This window comes from Actinia tenebrosa, unplaced genomic scaffold (assembly GCF_029948245.1).
Source record: "Actinia tenebrosa isolate PJP-AT-01 unplaced genomic scaffold, QUT_ActTen_1.0 PGA_scaffold1__47_contigs__length_23844297, whole genome shotgun sequence".
NCBI classification, from domain to species: domain Eukaryota; kingdom Metazoa; phylum Cnidaria; class Anthozoa; order Actiniaria; family Actiniidae; genus Actinia; species Actinia tenebrosa.
The window spans coordinates 13,963,814-13,983,788 of record NW_028292578.1 but is presented as its reverse complement, the minus strand read 5'-3'; the positions used below and the strand labels follow the sequence as shown (position 1 = coordinate 13,983,788).

The following is a 19,975-nucleotide window of genomic DNA, read 5'->3' as shown; positions in this document are numbered from 1 at the left end:
CCTAATACTAATGCAACAGTTTTCTTATCCTACAGTGGTCAGGCCACCCCCCAAACCATCTCGTAAGTATTTTTTTTTTTACTAAAATTGCTTATATTTTGAGTACTTTAATTGACTGCTTGTATTTTTTAAATCTTAGACTACCTTCACGCTCTGAACTAATGTCTGAATTCCACTTTCGAAAGAACAAGCTATATTATCAGAATATTAGTTTGCTAAACATTTATCAAAAATATTTTTGTTGTCTTAACAGGCCGCGCATTTGCTGTTTATCCATTGACCTCCAATGTTGCTGGAAGAGACATCAGCTTGAACAAAAATCCATCTGGTAGACTAGTTGGTGTTCGTCCTGCTCGAGGTCCTGATAAAACTCGCGGAGGAGCATATCGATTTTACGGCCGTAGAAACAGTTATGTTCAGTTCCCAAATAGAGGAAAAATAGACACCCGTCACTCCATCACCTCTTCTTGCTTGGATAAAGCACGAGGGACGTTCTGGACCAATCTTCAACTTCAACCCTAGAGGATGGGGAGTGCATTTCTGGATGGTATCTCCAAAAACACTCTTCGCTCGATTCACAAGGCGAAATCGTCGACAGCCAGCACCAGTTATTTCCCATCGCGTTCAACCACGACGTTGGCAGTACATTGGAGCGACATACAACGGAAGAACAGGAATTGCTAAACTGTTCATTAACAACCGCTTCGTGGCTCGTCGACGAATTGGTCGGTTCAAGCTTGCCACAAACTATCCTGTGAGAATGGGAGCTAAAATCGGAGACCGACGTTACTTCCGAGGAAGAATCTCTTGTATGCAAGTGTACGGTGTTGCACTAAACAGAAGAGAAATTCTAAAGAAAAAGAGGAGATGCTTCCGCAAGGGTGAGTGGCTACCAAAAAAGAAATGTTTAACTACATTTTTTAAATATTTCTTCTTACCTTTTGGAAATACTCTTTTTAACTAATACTAATGCAACAGTTTTCTTTTCCTACAGTGGTCAGGCCACCCCCTAAACCATCTCGTAAGTACTTTTTTTTACTAAATTTGTTTATCTTTTGAGGACATTAATTAACTGTTGGTATTTTCGAAAAAAAAAGGAATATCAGAATGTTATTGTGGAAAACATTTATCAAAAAATATTTTTGTTTACTTAACAGGCCGCGCATTTGCAGTGTACCCATTGACGTCCAATGTTGCTGGAAGAGACATCAGCTTGAACAAAAATCCATCTGGTAGACTAGTTGGAGTTCGTCCTGCACGAGGTCCTGATAAAACTCGCGGAGGAGCATATCGATTTTACGGCCGTAGAAACAGTTATGTTCAGTTCCCAAATAGAGGAAAAATAGACACCCGTCGCTCCATCACTCTTCTTGCTTGGATAAAGCACGAGGGACGTTCTGGACCAATCTTCAACTTCAACCCTAGAGGATGGGGAGTGCATTTCTGGATGGTATCTCCAAAAACACTCTTCGCTCGATTCACAAGGCGAAATCGTCGACAGCCAGCACCAGTTATTTCCCATCGCGTTCAACCACGACGTTGGCAGTACGTTGGAGCGACATACAACGGAAGAACAGGAATTGCTAAACTGTTCATTAACAACCGCTTCGTGGCTCGTCGACGAATTGGTCGGTTCAAGCTTGCCACAAACTATCCTGTGAGAATGGGAGCCAAAATCGGAGACAGACGTTACTTCCGAGGAAGAATCTCTTGTATGCAAGTGTACGGTGTTGCACTAAACAGAAGAGAAATTCTGAAGAAAAAGAGGAGATGCTTCCGCAAGGGTGAGTGGCTACCAAAAAAGAAATGTTTAACTACATTTTTTAAATATTTCTTCTTACCTTTTGGAAATACTCTTTTTTGAACTAATACTAATGCAAAAGTTTTCTTTTCCTACAGTGGCCAGGCCACCACCTAAACCATCTCGTAAGTATTTTTTTTTTTTTTACTAAAATTGCTTATATTTTGAGTACTTTAATTGACTGCTTGTATTTTTTAAATCTTAGATTACATTCACGGTTTGAACTAATGTCTGAATTCCACTTTCGAAAGAACAAGTTATATTATCAGAATATTAGTTTGCTAAACATTTATCAAAAAACATTTTTGTTGTCTTAACAGGCCGCGCACATGCTGTGTACCCATTGACGTCCAATGTTGCTGGAAGAGACATCAGCTTGAACAAAAATCCATCTGGTAGACTAGTTGGTGTTCGTCCCGCACGGGGTCCTGATAAAACTCGCGGAGGAGCATATCGATTTTACGGCAACAGAAACAGTTATGTTCAGTTCCCAAATAGGGGAAAAATAGACACCCGTCGCTCCATCACCCTTCTTGCTTGGATAAAGCACGAGGGACGTTCTGGACCAATCTTCAACTACAACCCTAGAGGCTGGGGAGTGCATTTTTGGATGGTATCTCCGAAGACACTCTTCGCTCGATTCACAAGGCGAAATCGTCGACAGCCAGCACCAGTTATTTCCCATCGCGTTCAACCACGACGTTGGCAGTACGTTGGAGCGACATACAACGGAAGAACAGGAATTGCTAAACTGTTCATTAACAACCGCTTCGTGGCTCGTCGACGAATTGGTCGGTTCAAGCTTGCCACAAACTATCCTGTGAGAATGGGAGCCAAAATTGGAGACAGACGTTACTTCCGAGGAAGAATCTCTTGTATGCAAGTGTACGGTGTTGCACTAAACAGAAGAGAAATTCTGAAGAAGAGGAGAAGATGCTTCCGCAAGGGTGAGTAGAAAGTCACTACCCATCCCGATATAATAAAAGAATAATAATAATACGTTCTTTTCATTCCTTCATATAAAATAAAGTTCAACCGACGAGACCAACCTCTCCAACAGTTGGTAAAGGTAAGTTTATATTCAAGTTTGTTTTTTTTTTTTTTTACTTTTTTTTAAGTTTGCCTATGTAGTTAGTTACTTGAGTCATTTTTTACAATTTGTTTATGAGTATGCAACTCTTTTTATTTATCCTAGTCTGCAAAGCTAAAGTTGATTTGGCTTTCTTGATCGACGGATCTGGAAGTATCGAGCAGTATGGCCGAGGAAACTTCCGACGTTGTCTGAACTTCGTCCAAAACATGGTTCGATCCTTCGTTATCTCTCCAAGGCATACACGAGTTTCTGCAACACTATTCTCTTCTTCTGCTCGCCGTATTTTCACCTTCGGACAATATCGAACGAAGAGACAGGTATTGCATGCCATCAGCCGTATCCGCTATCCACGAGGTGGGACCAAGATCGGTCGCGCTCTCAACTACGTTCGAAGGTACGTCTTCGGTGGCAGGAGGGGCAGACGCAGTAGAGTTCTAATCGTTATGACAGACGGCAAATCCTATGATAGAGTACGTGGTCCAGCTACTGTTTTGAAAAGAATGGGAGTGAAGATATTTGCTTTTGGTATCGGTCGTAAGTATAAGACCAGTCAACTGTTCCAGATTGCATCAAGTCGTGGACACGTTTTCACATCATCATTCAGAACAATGAATAGAGTCGTTCGCTCCATCAAACGAAAAGCATGTACACCAGGTAAGATGAAAACCTTTGTTATTATTCTCTCTTTCCATTCTATAATTCCTTTTTCTATTTTCTTTTTTGTTTTTTTGAATATTTTTTCTTGTCTTGTATTTTTGTGTTTTTCTCCTTTTCTATCTTTTTTCTTTCCTCTCCATTAGTGTTTCATTTGTACCATAAATTATTGTTAGTGTACAAATTATTTTTAGTTAGATTTTTTAGATTTTACGTGAATTCTAAATGTCTATTTTACTTTCAGTGACGAAGCCTGTTTCCCCAAGGAAACCGGGTATGTTTTTAAAATGTAGTTAAAATGTACTGCTTTTTAGTAGAATTTTTACCCAAAGAGCAGATTTCGTATTTAAAGGTACAATCACGAACGACGTCCTTTAAACCAATCACAACGGGTGTGGTAACAAAAACGGCTCAGACTTGGCATCGTTACGGCTGGTGCATAGTGCAGCTATTCCGAACCGTGAGGTCTTTGTCACAATAATACCAATTTTACTCTAAGTAGTTTTATATTTCATTTCTGCTAGTCAATAAGTAATATTATATAATTATGTACTTGAAATACATCAAATATCATCCATCATCCAAAACAAAGATCGCAGAGTTGATTTGGCTATGCAAAAAAAAAAATAATAATATAAAAAAAAGCAGATGATGTAAATGTATAGTTCGAGCATAACCTTGCAAGCATGTGGTATGTGAAAAGGTCGTGTGATCAGTCCCCTGCCGGACCCAAAAAGCCTAAGGTTTTCAGACAATGCCGACATTGTTAGTTCTGGTCCCTTCAAACAGTGGGTAATTGGATCAATGAATATACCCATAACAGATGAGTAAAATAGTTATTTCTTTTTATAGCTGGAGCAGTTTATCCACTAAATTCTCGTACTCGTGGAAGGGATGTTGGACTGTACGGCAACCCAACTGGTGTAATATCTAGTGTTCGTTACGTTAGAGGACCTGAAGGTGCGCGTCGTACTTCAACCTACTTTTATGGCCGTTCGAACAGTTTTATCGAGTTCCGTAACAGAGGGCGTTTAGATACTAAACATTCCATCACTATGCTTGCTTGGATTAACCACAAGGGTCGGGCTGGACCTATCTTCCACTACAATCCAAGAGGATGGGGAGTGCACTTCTGGATGGTTACACCAACAAGACTTTTCGTCCGTTTTGTTCGACGAAACAGACGGTCGACCAGAGCCCTGACAGCCAACATACGCCCACGCACATGGCAATATGTTGGTGCTACTTACAATGGAAGAACAGGAATAGCGAAATTGTTCGTAAACAATCGATTTGTAGTGAGACGAAGACTCGGTCGTTTCACTATGGCCACTAACTATCCTGCGCGAATGGGAGCACGCGTCGGTGACAGACGTTACTTCCGAGGAAGCATCTCATGTATGCAAATATTTGACAAATCATTGTCAAGGTATCGCATTTTGAAACTCAGAAAACGATGTTTCCTAAAAGGTTAGTATTTATTATTATTATTTGTTATTGATTAATGAATAATGAATCACAGTATAATTTATGCCATACATATATTATGTTTTGATTTATGGTTTTTGGATAAATTTGATTTTTTTTTCTCTAGGAGGCAAACCGTCTGGACTGCCCACACCTTGTGAGTTGAGCTTTTTTGTTGTTTAAAAACTTTTTTTGCTTAGACGGTCAGATCATCTCGAATACTTGTTCATTCCTACCAATTAAGTCTTTTTTAAACTCTACTGAAAACTTTGTTAAACCACTATTCTGTCTAACATCAGTATTTTGCTAATTTTGTTTTTTAGCTTGCAAAGCTAAGGTTGATCTTGGCTTCCTGGTTGATGCTTCTGGCAGTGTCGAGATGTACGGAAAGGGTAATTTTAAAAGAATGAAAGACTTTATCAAAATGGTGGCGGAAGAATTCGTTATATCACGTAGTGGTACCCATGTTGGAGTGGTCGTCTACGCTACCAGAGCCGTATCCGTCTTCAATTTTAATCGATACTACTCAAGAAAAGGCGTCTTCAGAGCGATCGATCGCATTCGATACCTACGAGGTGGTACTAGAACTGGCTTAGCTCTTCGACGTGCAAGGCGATTCCTGTTTAATAGACGGACACGAAGACGCAAGGTATTAGTCATCATGACGGATGGAATCACTTACGATGATATCAAAAAACCTACAAGGCAACTTCATCGTATGGGAGTCGAGACCTACGCGCTAGGAATCGGACTTAAGTACAGCAAAAGACAATTGCGTTTGATGGCTACGGATAGACGACACGTTAAAACATCTAAATTTGCAAATCTCCGAAAAGCTGCCAAACTTATCGTAAAAGACATATGCAGAAGTAAGTATATAAGTAAAAGAACCCACCACATTTTAAAAATAGTTTTTCTTTTGTTTCAACAATCTCTTGCTTCCAAAAACGTTATAATCTATAAGAATAACAGCTTTAAACAAAATAGTTGATTGTCAGTCAAGTGGTTGCCTTTCTAGTAAAATATTACGATGACTATAAAAGAAGAATTTCAAAGCATTGAATAAAATATATGCTATTTATTATGTTTTTTAATAGCACCTGGCTCTAAACCTATAGGAGTGGTCACACCAACAAAACCTGGTAAGTCATGATAAAGTAACGATGCACGTACCTACTAGCTGCTTGCTTAGTGATTATAATGATCATCATGATAATAACGACAACAACAACGATCAAGATGATTATGGTGATAATGGTGGACAAATCAATCGATATATCGAAGATTGAAAGAACAAACAATTAACCCTACACAATGTCAGTATTTTAAAGCTTCTCGTGCTCATACTTTCATTCCACGCTTTGTTTATTTTTTAGCACCATTACACGCCGTAGGATTATATCCATTAAATGGAGCTACAAAAGGAAAGGATGTCAGCTTAGGAAAGAATCCAAATGGAATTCTTAGAAATGTTCGACCAGCACGCGGACCGGACGGTACTCGCGATGGATCATATCGATTCTTAGGTCGACCAGGCAGCTATGTTCAATTTCCTAATAAAGGAAAACTTGATACAAGAAACTCCATTACCTTGCTTGCTTGGATAAAGCACGAGGGACGTTCTGGACCAATCTTCAACTTCAACCCTAGAGGCTGGGGATTGCACTTCTGGATGGTATCTCCAAAAACACTCTTCGCTCGATTCACAAGGCGAAATCGTCGACAGCCAGCACCTGTTATTTCCCATCGCGTTCAACCACGACGTTGGCAGTACGTTGGAGCGACATACAACGGAAGAACAGGAATTGCTAAACTGTTCATTAACAACCGCTTCGTTGCTCGTCGAAGAATTGGTCGGTTCAAGCTTGCCACGAACTATCCTGTGAGAATGGGAGCTAAAATCGGAGACCGACGTTACTTCCGAGGAAGAATCTCTTGTATGCAAGTGTACGGTGTTGCACTAAACAGAAGAGAAATTCTGAAGAAGAGGAGAAGATGCTTCCGCAAGGGTGAGTAGAAAGTCACTACCCATCCCGATATAATAAAAGAATAATAATAATACGTTCTTTTCATTCCTTCATATAAAATAAAGTTCAACCACCAAGACCAAATCCTCCAACAGTTGGTAAAGGTAAGTTTATATTCAATTTTTTTAAATACTTTTTTTAAGTTTGCCTATGTAGTTACTTACTCAAGTCATTTTTTACAATTTGTTTATGAGTATGCACCTCTTTTTATTTATCCTAGTCTGCAAAGCTAAAGTTGATTTGGCTTTCTTAATCGACGGTTCTGGAAGTATTGAACAGTATGGCCGAGGAAACTTCCGACGTTGTCTAAACTTCGTCCAAAACATGGTTCGATCCTTCGTTATCTCTCCAAGGCATACACGAGTTTCTGCAACACTATTCTCTTCTTCTGCTCGCCGTGTTTTCACCTTCGGACAATATCGAACGAAGAGACAGGTATTGCATGGCATCAGTCGTATCCGCTATCCACGAGGCGGGACAAAGATCGGTCGTGCTCTCAACTACGTTCGAAGGTACGTCTTTGGTGGCAGGGGGGGCAGACGCAGTAGAGTTCTCATCGTCATGACAGACGGCAAATCCTACGACAGAGTACGTGGTCCAGCAGCCGTGCTTAAAAGGATGGGAGTGAATATATTTGCTTTTGGTATCGGTCGTAAGTATAAGACCAGTCAACTGTTCCAGATCGCATCAAGCCGTGGTCACGTTTTCACATCGTCGTTCAGAACAATGAATACTGTTATTCGAGCTATCAAACTAAAGGCATGTGGTCCAGGTAAGCCAATTTCTCAATAGACGTCTTTGCGAATACTCGTTACTAAAATGAAGGGCAGTATTAGAGGCTGTGGACTTGGTAGATTTTCCTGATCTTTATAATCTGACCTCAATCACTTATCAAAGATCCGTAAAAATATAGTACTTTCCATCACAATATGAAGAATATGGAAAATATAGAATATAGTCATATTTGTAACCATTAATATAAGTTTCCGAAATAGTGGGGGGGGGGGGGGACTATATTGCTAAAATAATGAGACCCATCTCGTCATTATAAAAGTGCTGAAATTAGAAAGAATTGAAAGCCTTCTGAAAGCGTGTGAATTTCTATACAACACATTCTTCTTATTCACACTCTTACCTATTACTGAACGCGCATGGAAAGTACTGTTCCTTTTTGTCTGCTGCTCACATGCAAATGGTGTAAACACCATGCTGCGTTTTCAAAGGGATGTTTATTAGATACCAATTATTTTATCGTAAACCTCTGTACTGAAGTAGCTATATGGTAAACTAAAGTATTGTTTCAATTGTGTTACTAGGAAAGGGGAAACCAAGCCAGCCTTCAGGTAAATATCGTTGCATTACTAACCTTTACATTTTTTTATCTAAGTCGAACTCGTAAGTCGGAAGCGCTTATGGCGTGCTTTTCCAGTGTGTCATTCCAATCGGAGTCCTTTGGCATGTACCGTTGTATTCTTTGTTAGATTCCTTCTATTATAGACCTTACAGGCTTTTGTTGTGGCTATATGCCGTTTGCATGATGTCCACCACTACCAAAATGACTTGCGAATTTTCTTTCTTACTCAACTTTATATTTCCTCATGAAAATAGTAAGACAATAAGCCAAATCGGAGTTTAAGAATCCCTTCCTATTGCGCATGCGATTTTTTCCCGAATTTTTCACCTTTTGTTTGAGGTGCCACTACGATCAAATTTCGGATTTGCTCTTCTTTTGCCTGGATTGAAAGACCTTTGATAGTGAAGTAAAATGTCACTTTCTTTTTTCAAATATTTTTTTCCTTCAAAAGATATTGGAGTTTAAAAATGGCGGCCTTCTTTCTTGATGACGTCATATTCTCGATACTTGAGCAGCCTAAGATTATGATAAGCTATATCTCAGCCCAATTTCAATCAAAATCAACCAAATTTGCCAGTATTACAGTTCTCTATTCGTTCTTCAAAATTAACTATAGAGATAAGCTGCCATAGCAACAGCCTTGGTTCCAGGCAACCCCTACCTAAAATTCAGGATTTTAAAATTTCTACCTTTACGAGAAAAAACATCTGTAATGGTCGTAGACACAAATTTAGTCAAGCAATTTTCTGCTCAAATTAAAAAATAACGATGCAATCGCTGAAAGTCTCAAATTGTTAGGGGCCTGGACACCAGTGTGTTGCCATAGCAAACACAGTTCATGTTTCCTGTTTTGAATACAAGTACACTGCAAAGTTTGGATGATATTTATCAAATACTCTCAGAGATATACTGAAATCAATGTTGAAGGAAACTGTGAGTTGAGAATATGACGTCATAAACCTCCAGATTAACATAAACTTGAAACTTGAATATCTCGCGAACCAAAAATGCTTACAAGAAATAAAAATGTTCTGACACTTAAACTTTCTTTTGTTATTAATTAAACAAAGCAAGGTGAGAAATGCAGGATAAAACCCCATGCGCACTGAAAACGATTCTTAAGCTACAATTTGGCTTATTGCTGCTGATTAAATGAAAAAAAGAAAGTGTTAAAGGGATTGTGGTACTGGTAGTAAATGATGAAAAAAGGCAACCATACGAAATTCAAAAAATTCGGTGTCCAATACATTGCCACGCGACAAAACATTACACCCTCACTCAAAAGATCTATCGAAATTTGTATTTCCACAACACTCAACCATTCACACCATTATCTTCACTGTCAACCTCTCATTAAACCCCAATCATTCAAGAAAATATACCCTCTGCAGACCAATCCTTTTAGCTTATAAATCATATTAAGGATTCAACAATACTTCAAGTTCACTACTACAATAGATAATACACAACACATAAACAATTTAATGCGTACTTTATTTTATAGGACGAGCCCTCGCCCTTTATCCACTTAATACTAATGTTCGTGGAAGAGACATCAGCCTTAGTCGAAACCGCCCTGGAAGACTAGTCAACGTTCGTCCTACTCGAGGTCCTGACGGAACACGCGGGGGTGCCTATAAATTCCTTGGACGGTCTAACAGCTATATTCAGTTTGCTAACCGAGGCAAGCTTGATGCTAGAAATTCCATCACCTTGTTGGCTTGGATAAAGCACGATGGACGATCTGGACCCATCTTTAACTACAACCCTAGAGGATGGGGAGTGCACTTCTGGATGGTATCTCCAAAGACACTCTTCTCTCGATTCGTAAGGCGAAATCGTCGACACCCAGCTCCAGTAATCTCCCATCGAGTGCAACCCCGTCGTTGGCAATTTGTGGGTACCACATATAACAGAAGGACAGGTGTTGCCAAGCTCTTCATCAACAACCGCTTCGTGGCACAAAGAAGGATCGGTCGATTCCAAATCGCCACTAACTATAACGTACGAATGGGAGCCAGGATTGGTGATAGACGCTACTTCCGTGGTAGTATTTCCTGCATGCAAGTGTTTGGTAGTTCTCTAACAAGACGACAGATTTTAAGAAAAAAGAAACGATGTTTCCGCAAAGGTTAGGGCAATAACGAATCTGTATACTTAATTTAATTTTTCTCTGTCTCTGATTTATTGAAAACGAAAAGCTAATTGTGTTCTATTTTCCATTTAATGCAGCACCAAAGCCGCCAAGACCATCAGGTAAGATCCCTTCCAAACAATTTTACTGATAACAAATTCCAGTAAAATACAATTCGATAAGCGTTTTAAAAAAAATCATCATTCATGTTTTCATTAAATTGCTTGTTTTGTAGGAAGTGCCCTTGCCGTTTATCCACTTAATACTAATGTTCGTGGAAGAGACATCAGCCTTAGTCGAAACCGCCCTGGAAGACTAGTCAACGTTCGTCCTGCTCGAGGTCCTGACGGAACACGCGGGGGTGCCTATAAATTCCTTGGACGGTCTAACAGCTATATTCAGTTTGCTAACCGAGGCAATCTTGATGCTAGAAATTCCATCACCTTGTTGGTTTGGATAAAGCACGATGGACGATCTGGACCCATCTTTAACTACAACCCTAGAGGATGGGGAGTGCACTTCTGGATGGTATCTCCGAAGACACTCTTCGCTCGATTCGTAAGGCGAAATCGTCGACACCCAGCTCCAGTAATCTCCCATCGAGTGCAACCCCGTCGTTGGCAATTTGTGGGTACCACATACAATAGAAGGACAGGTGTTGCCAAGCTCTTCATCAACAACCGCTTCGTGGCTCAAAGAAGAATCGGTCGATTCCAAATCGCCACTAACTATAACGTACGAATGGGAGCCAGGATTGGTGATAGACGCTACTTCCGTGGTAGTATTTCCTGCATGCAAGTGTTTGGTAGTTCTCTAACAAGGCGACAGATTTTAAGAAAGAAGAAACGATGTTTCCGCAAAGGTTAGGGCAATAACGAATCTGTATACTTAATTTAATTTTTCTCTGTCTCTGATTTATTGAAAAGGAAAAGCTAATTGTGTTCTATTTTCCATTTAATGCAGCACCAAAGCCGCAAAGACCATCAGGTAAGATCCCTTTCAAACAATTTTACAGAAGCCACTTTAACAGAGTTTAATATCCCTCAAATAACAAATTCCAGTAAAGTACAATTCGATAAGCTTTTAATAAAGAATGATCATTCATATTTTCATTAAATTGCTTGTTTTGTAGGACGTGCCCTTGCCGTTTATCCACTTAATACTAATGTTCGTGGAAGAGACATCAGCCTTAGTCGAAACCGCCCTGGAAGACTAGTCAACGTTCGTCCTGCTCGAGGTCCTGACGGAACACGCGGGGGTGCCTATAAATTCCTTGGACGGTCTAACAGCTATATTCAGTTTGCTAACCGAGGCAATCTTGATGCTAGAAATTCCATCACCTTGTTGGTTTGGATAAAGCACGATGGACGATCTGGACCCATCTTTAACTACAACCCTAGAGGATGGGGAGTGCACTTCTGGATGGTATCTCCAAAGACACTCTTCGCTCGATTCGTAAGGCGAAATCGTCGACACCCAGCTCCAGTAATCTCCCATCGAGTGCAACCCCGTCGTTGGCAATTTGTGGGTACCACATACAATAGAAGGACAGGAGTTGCCAAGCTCTTCATCAACAACTGCTTCGTGGCTCAAAGAAGAATCGGTCGATTCCAAATCGCCACTAACTATAACGTACGAATGGGAGCCAGGATTGGTGATAGACGCTACTTCCGTGGTAGTATTTCCTGCATGCAAGTGTTTGGTAGTTCTCTCACAAGACGACAGATTTTAAGAAAAAAGAAACGATGTTTCCGCAAAGGTTAGGGCAATAACGAATCTGTATACTTAATTTAATTTTTCTCTGTCTCTGATTTATTGAAAAGTAAAAGCTAATTGTGTTCTATTTTCCATTTAATGCAGCACCAAAGCCGCAAAGACCATCAGGTAAGATCCCTTCCAAACAATTTTACTGATAACAAATTCCAGTAAAATACAATTCGATAAGCGTTTAAAAAAAATCATCATTCATGTTTTCATTAAATTGCTTGTTTTGTAGGAAGTGCCCTTGCCGTTTATCCACTTAATACTAATGTTCGTGGAAGAGACATCAGCCTTAGTCGAAACCGCCCTGGAAGACTAGTCAACGTTCGCCCTGCTCGAGGTCCTGACGGAACACGCGGGGGTGCCTATAAATTCCTTGGACGGTCTAACAGCTATATTCAGTTCGCTAACCGAGGCAAGCTTGATGCTAGAAATTCCATCACCTTGTTGGCTTGGATAAAGCACGATGGACGATCTGGACCCATCTTTAATTACAACCCTAGAGGATGGGGAGTGCACTTCTGGATGGTATCTCCGAAGACACTCTTCTCTCGATTCGTAAGGCGAAATCGTCGACACCCAGCTCCAGTAATCTCCCATCGAGTGCAACCCCGTCGTTGGCAATTTGTGGGTACCACATACAATAGAAGGACAGGTGTTGCCAAGCTCTTCATCAACAACCGCTTCGTGGCTCAAAGAAGAATCGGTCGATTCCAAATCGCCACTAACTATAACGTACGAATGGGAGCCAGGATTGGTGATAGACGCTACTTCCGTGGTAGTATTTCCTGCATGCAAGTGTTTGGTAGTTCTCTAACAAGGCGACAGATTTTAAGAAAGAAGAAACGATGTTTCCGCAAAGGTTAGGGCAATAACGAATCTGTATACTTAATTTAATTTTTCTCTGTCTCTGATTTATTGAAAAGGAAAAGCTAATTGTGTTCTATTTTCCATTTAATGCAGCACCAAAGCCGCAAAGACCATCAGGTAAGATCCCTTTCAAACAATTTTACAGAAGCCACTTTAACAGAGTTTAATATCCCTCAAATAACAAATTCCAGTAAAGTACAATTCGATAAGCTTTTAATAAAGGATGATCATTCATATTTTCATTAAATTGCTTGTTTTGTAGGACGTGCCCTTGCTGTTTATCCACTTAATACTAATGTTCGTGGAAGAGACATCAGCCTTAGTCGAAACCGCCCTGGAAGACTAGTCAACGTTCGTCCTGCTCGAGGTCCTGACGGAACACGCGGGGGTGCCTATAAATTCCTTGGACGGTCTAACAGCTATATTCAGTTCGCTAACCGAGGCAAGCTTGATGCTAGAAATTCCATCACCTTGTTGGCTTGGATAAAGCAAGATGGACGATCTGGACCCATCTTTAACTACAACCCTAGAGGATGGGGAGTGCACTTCTGGATGGTATCTCCAAAGACACTCTTCTCTCGATTCGTAAGGCGAAATCGTCGACACCCAGCTCCAGTAATCTCCCATCGAGTGCAACCCCGTCGTTGGCAATTTGTGGGTACCACATACAACAGAAGGACAGGTGTTGCCAAGCTCTTCATCAACAACCGCTTCGTGGCTCAAAGAAGAATCGGTCGATTCCAAATCGCCACTAACTATAACGTACGAATGGGAGCCAGGATTGGTGATAGACGCTACTTCCGTGGTAGTATTTCCTGCATGCAAGTGTTTGGTAGTTCTCTAACAAGGCGACAGATTTTAAGAAAGAAGAAACGATGTTTCCGCAAAGGTTAGGGCAATAACGAATCTGTATACTTAATTTAATTTTTCTCTGTCTGATTTATTGAAAAGTAAAAGCTAATTGTGTTCTATTTTCCATTTAATGCAGCACCAAAGCCGCCAAGACCATCAGGTAAGATCCCTTCCAAACAATTTTACTGATAACAAATTCCAGTAAAATACAATTCGATAAGCGTTTTAAAAAAAATCATCATTCATGTTTTCATTAAATTGCTTGTTTTGTAGGACGTGCCCTTGCCGTTTATCCACTTAATACTAATGTTCGTGGAAGAGACATCAGCCTTAGTCGAAACCGCCCTGGAAGACTAGTCAACGTTCGCCCTGCTCGAGGTCCTGACGGAACACGCGGGGGTGCCTATAAATTCCTTGGACGGTCTAACAGCTATATTCAGTTCGCTAACCGAGGCAAGCTTGATGCTAGAAATTCCATCACCTTGTTGGTTTGGATAAAGCACGATGGACGATCTGGACCCATCTTTAATTACAACCCTAGAGGATGGGGAGTGCACTTCTGGATGGTATCTCCGAAGACACTCTTCTCTCGATTCGTAAGGCGAAATCGTCGACACCCAGCTCCAGTAATCTCCCATCGAGTGCAACCCCGTCGTTGGCAATTTGTGGGTACCACATACAATAGAAGGACAGGAGTTGCCAAGCTCTTCATCAACAACCGCTTCGTGGCTCAAAGAAGAATCGGTCGATTCCAAATCGCCACTAACTATAACGTACGAATGGGAGCCAGGATTGGTGATAGACGCTACTTCCGTGGTAGTATTTCCTGCATGCAAGTGTTTGGTAGTTCTCTCACAAGACGACAGATTTTAAGAAAAAAGAAACGATGTTTCCGCAAAGGTTAGGGCAATAACGAATCTGTATACTTAATTTAATTTTTCTCTGTCTGATTTATTGAAAAGTAAAAGCTAATTGTGTTCTATTTTCCATTTAATGCAGCACTTAAGCCGCCAAGACCATCAGGTAAGATCCCTTCCAAACAATTTTACTGATAACAAATTCCAGTAAAATACAATTCGATAAGCGTTTAAAAAAAAATCATCATTCATGTTTTCATTAAATTGCTTGTTTTGTAGGACGTGCCCTTGCCGTTTATCCACTTAATACTAATGTTCGTGGAAGAGACATCAGCCTTAGTCGAAACCGCCCTGGAAGACTAGTCAACGTTCGCCCTGCTCGAGGTCCTGACGGAACACGCGGGGGTGCCTATAAATTCCTTGGACGGTCTAACAGCTATATTCAGTTCGCTAACCGAGGCAAGCTTGATGCTAGAAATTCCATCACCTTGTTGGCTTGGATAAAGCACGATGGACGATCTGGACCCATCTTTAACTACAACCCTAGAGGATGGGGAGTGCACTTCTGGATGGTATCTCCAAAGACACTCTTCTCTCGATTCGTAAGGCGAAATCGTCGACACCCAGCTCCAGTAATCTCCCATCGAGTGCAACCCCGTCGTTGGCAATTTGTGGGTACCACATACAACAGAAGGACAGGTGTTGCCAAGCTCTTCATCAACAACCGCTTCGTGGCTCAAAGAAGAATCGGTCGATTCCAAATCGCCACTAACTATAACGTACGAATGGGAGCCAGGATTGGTGATAGACGCTACTTCCGTGGTAGTATTTCCTGCATGCAAGTGTTTGGTAGTTCTCTAACAAGGCGACAGATTTTAAGAAAGAAGAAACGATGTTTCCGCAAAGGTTAGGGCAATAACGATTCTATATACTTAATTTAATTTTTCTCTGTCTCTGATTTATTGAAAACGAAAAGCTAATTGTGTTCTATTTTCCATTTAATGCAGCACCAAAGCCGCAAAGACCATCAGGTAAGATCCCTTTCAAACAATTTTACAGAAGCCACTTTAACAGAGTTTAATATCCCTCAAATAACAAATTCCAGTAAAGTACAATTCGATAAGCTTTTAATAAAGGATGATCATTCATATTTTCATTAAATTGCTTGTTTTGTAGGACGTGCCCTTGCCGTTTATCCACTTAATACTAATGTTCGTGGAAGAGACATCAGCCTTAGTCGAAACCGCCCTGGAAGACTAGTCAACGTTCGTCCTGCTCGAGGTCCTGACGGAACACGCGGGGGTGCCTATAAATTCCTTGGACGGTCTAACAGCTATATTCAGTTCGCTAACCGAGGCAAGCTTGATGCTAGAAATTCCATCACCTTGTTGGCTTGGATAAAGCACGATGGACGATCTGGACCCATCTTTAACTACAACCCTAGAGGATGGGGAGTGCACTTCTGGATGGTATCTCCAAAGACACTCTTCTCTCGATTCGTAAGGCGAAATCGTCGACACCCAGCTCCAGTAATCTCCCATCGAGTGCAACCCCGTCGTTGGCAATTTGTGGGTACCACATACAACAGAAGGACAGGTGTTGCCAAGCTCTTCATCAACAACCGCTTCGTGGCTCAAAGAAGAATCGGTCGATTCCAAATCGCCACTAACTATAACGTACGAATGGGAGCCAGGATTGGTGATAGACGCTACTTCCGTGGTAGTATTTCCTGCATGCAAGTGTTTGGTAGTTCTCTAACAAGGCGACAGATTTTAAGAAAGAAGAAACGATGTTTCCGCAAAGGTTAGGGCAATAACGAATCTGTATACTTAATTTAATTTTTCTCTGTCTCTGATTTATTGAAAACGAAAAGCTAATTGTGTTCTATTTTCCATTTAATGCAGCACCAAAGCCGCAAAGACCATCAGGTAAGATCCCTTTCAAACAATTTTACAGAAGCCACTTTAACAGAGTTTAATATCCCTCAAATAACAAATTCCAGTAAAGTACAATTCGATAAGCTTTTAATAAAGGATGATCATTCATATTTTCATTAAATTGCTTGTTTTGTAGGACGTGCCCTTGCTGTTTATCCACTTAATACTAATGTTCGTGGAAGAGACATCAGCCTTAGTCGAAACCGCCCTGGAAGACTAGTCAACGTTCGTCCTGCTCGAGGTCCTGACGGAACACGCGGGGGTGCCTATAAATTCCTTGGACGGTCTAACAGCTATATTCAGTTCGCTAACCGAGGCAAGCTTGATGCTAGAAATTCCATCACCTTGTTGGCTTGGATAAAGCACGATGGACGATCTGGACCCATCTTTAACTACAACCCTAGAGGATGGGGAGTGCACTTCTGGATGGTATCTCCAAAGACACTCTTCTCTCGATTCGTAAGGCGAAATCGTCGACACCCAGCTCCAGTAATCTCCCATCGAGTGCAACCCCGTCGTTGGCAATTTGTGGGTACCACATACAACAGAAGGACAGGTGTTGCCAAGCTCTTCATCAACAACCGCTTCGTGGCTCAAAGAAGAATCGGTCGATTCCAAATCGCCACTAACTATAACGTACGAATGGGAGCCAGGATTGGTGATAGACGCTACTTCCGTGGTAGTATTTCCTGCATGCAAGTGTTTGGTAGTTCTCTAACAAGGCGACAGATTTTAAGAAAGAAGAAACGATGTTTCCGCAAAGGTTAGGGCAATAACGAATCTGTATACTTAATTTAATTTTTCTCTGTCTCTGATTTATTGAAAACGAAAAGCTAATTGTGTTCTATTTTCCATTTAATGCAGCACCAAAGCCGCAAAGACCATCAGGTAAGATCCCTTTCAAACAATTTTACAGAAGCCACTTTAACAGAGTTTAATATCCCTCAAATAACAAATTCCAGTAAAGTACAATTCGATAAGCTTTTAATAAAGGATGATCATTCATATTTTCATTAAATTGCTTGTTTTGTAGGACGTGCCCTTGCTGTTTATCCACTTAATACTAATGTTCGTGGAAGAGACATCAGCCTTAGTCGAAACCGCCCTGGAAGACTAGTCAACGTTCGTCCTGCTCGAGGTCCTGACGGAACACGCGGGGGTGCCTATAAATTCCTTGGACGGTCTAACAGCTATATTCAGTTCGCTAACCGAGGCAAGCTTGATGCTAGAAATTCCATCACCTTGTTGGCTTGGATAAAGCACGATGGACGATCTGGACCCATCTTTAATTACAACCCTAGAGGATGGGGAGTGCACTTCTGGATGGTATCTCCAAAGACACTCTTCGCTCGATTCGTAAGGCGAAATCGTCGACACCCAGCTCCAGTAATCTCCCATCGAGTGCAACCCCGTCGTTGGCAATTTGTGGGTACCACATACAACAGAAGGACAGGTGTTGCCAAGCTCTTCATCAACAACCGTTTCGTGGCTCAAAGAAGAATCGGTCGATTCCAAATCGCCACTAACTATAACGTTCGAATGGGGGCCAGGATTGGTGATAGACGCTACTTCCGTGGTAGTATTTCCTGCATGCAAGTATACGGTAGTTCTCTCACCAGGCGACAAATTTTGAGCAAGAGGAGAAGATGCTTCCGTAAAGGTGAGTTTCAATTTCAAAAAACAATTTACACGGGCTATCCGTTGAAATTATACTTGAGGTTTTTAAAGTTAGAAAAAAGTGTGGTCTTTGCGCCTGGGTTGAGCGGGATTCCCGAAGTACTTGCAGCTGTCCGCGGGACTCTCTGCAGCATCAAAAACATAACCTCTATTGTTTATAGATTAAGTCATTTTTCATTTCTTTCCTAAGCTATTTATCATTTAGTAAAGATGAGAAGGTAAATTATACACTGTGAAAAGATGAAAAAACTTTTACTTTTAGTAAGTTTTTTTCATCTTTTCACGGTGTATAATTTACCTTTTCATCATTCTGTTTCATTAGAAACACCGACGCAGCTCACACTAGTTTTTAGCTAGTTATATCTATCTATTTATCATTTAGCTCTTTTGTATCCAAATTGAATGAATAAACACTGTCTTGTGTGTTTTTTTTCATCGGACAAACCTCCTAGTTCATTCAAACTTTGAATCTTAGGAGCCACCAAATGAGTAATTGTCATGACTCATATGCTATATATGCTATCGAATCTAGTAATGGGTTTTCATATCGCTCATTCAAGAAAGGTGAAGATCGGCAGCTCCATAAAGGCTAACTGCGTATTAAGCGTCTCCTTGACTTTTAATTTATAAAAGAAAAGCTTTGAATCGAAAACAGGAATAAAAATTTACCGGTAACAAGAAGTACGCGAAACTTTCTGTTTATAAGCGATTTACTCAAACAGTTTTTCATTTTCATTAAACGGTTTTTGATAGCAAACAAATTTTTTTATAAACGACAAGAGAAAACAGAGTTTTCTGTCTTTGGCCGCCAGACTTAACCGATTAGTTAACCCCGCTTTAGGTTTTAAATCCTTCCTTTAAACTAGCATATGAGTTACTGTATTGAGTTTATTTGTCGGTTAGCTTGCAAAAGAGCCGTAAGTTTCAATTTGTAAACTAAATTCCTATGCTGGTCAAAAAAGTTTGGTAAAAAGACTAGATATTAGTTTGTTTACATGCGTGGAGGTCACTTGTCAAACACGGATTATAAAGACAATAGAGGCGGTTTTTGTCAGTCTCACACTTCGTTCGAGGGATACGCTTCGCAGCTTCCCGCTCCCCGCTTTGCTCGGATGCATTCGCCAATCAGAACTTGAGGAATTATATTATTATTCAAATTTATGCCCAGCCAATGAAATGTACGTGAGAATCTGAACTGTAAGTGCATGTCCCTAAAACAAATAGGCATTCTGTGCCATGGGCTATTTTGTAACGCAGTATTTTTCTCGTCATTTGTGTGTATTCTCTTATTTTAAATCAGATCCTAATGGATAACGTTTTGTTTTCACTTTCTTTTTTACAGTGGTGCGACCTCCTCGTCCATTGCCTGTAGGTCCAGGTATGAATAGCGGTTCTTTATGTTTTGAACTTTTAAATTAAGCTTTCAACATAATGGCTTTCATTGTAAAACTGATACGACAATCGTATTCCTATGGTCATAATAAGTTTTAT

The 19,975-nt window shown here is 40.6% G+C and overlaps 1 protein-coding gene across 1 annotated transcript in view; it reads left to right on the top strand.

Moving 5' to 3' along the window:
• The window catches only part of LOC116294019 (uncharacterized), a 119,569-nt gene that overhangs the window by 72,348 nt on the left and 27,246 nt on the right, over positions 1-19,975 (top strand). The window contains 36 exon segments of the mRNA XM_089032471.1: positions 254-414; positions 482-881; positions 1,158-1,784; positions 1,900-1,926; positions 2,122-2,748; positions 2,832-2,870; positions 2,997-3,548; positions 3,793-3,822; positions 4,401-5,018; positions 5,143-5,172; positions 5,339-5,884; positions 6,113-6,157; positions 6,392-7,024; positions 7,108-7,146; positions 7,263-7,814; positions 8,359-8,385; positions 9,901-10,527; positions 10,629-10,652; positions 10,766-11,392; positions 11,494-11,517; positions 11,663-12,289; positions 12,391-12,414; positions 12,527-13,153; positions 13,255-13,278; positions 13,424-14,050; positions 14,150-14,173; positions 14,287-14,913; positions 15,013-15,036; positions 15,150-15,776; positions 15,878-15,901; positions 16,047-16,673; positions 16,775-16,798; positions 16,944-17,570; positions 17,672-17,695; positions 17,841-18,467; positions 19,827-19,862. Coding sequence (XP_088888597.1) covers positions 254-414; positions 482-881; positions 1,158-1,784; positions 1,900-1,926; positions 2,122-2,748; positions 2,832-2,870; positions 2,997-3,548; positions 3,793-3,822; positions 4,401-5,018; positions 5,143-5,172; positions 5,339-5,884; positions 6,113-6,157; positions 6,392-7,024; positions 7,108-7,146; positions 7,263-7,814; positions 8,359-8,385; positions 9,901-10,527; positions 10,629-10,652; positions 10,766-11,392; positions 11,494-11,517; positions 11,663-12,289; positions 12,391-12,414; positions 12,527-13,153; positions 13,255-13,278; positions 13,424-14,050; positions 14,150-14,173; positions 14,287-14,913; positions 15,013-15,036; positions 15,150-15,776; positions 15,878-15,901; positions 16,047-16,673; positions 16,775-16,798; positions 16,944-17,570; positions 17,672-17,695; positions 17,841-18,467; positions 19,827-19,862 — 11,475 coding nt within the window.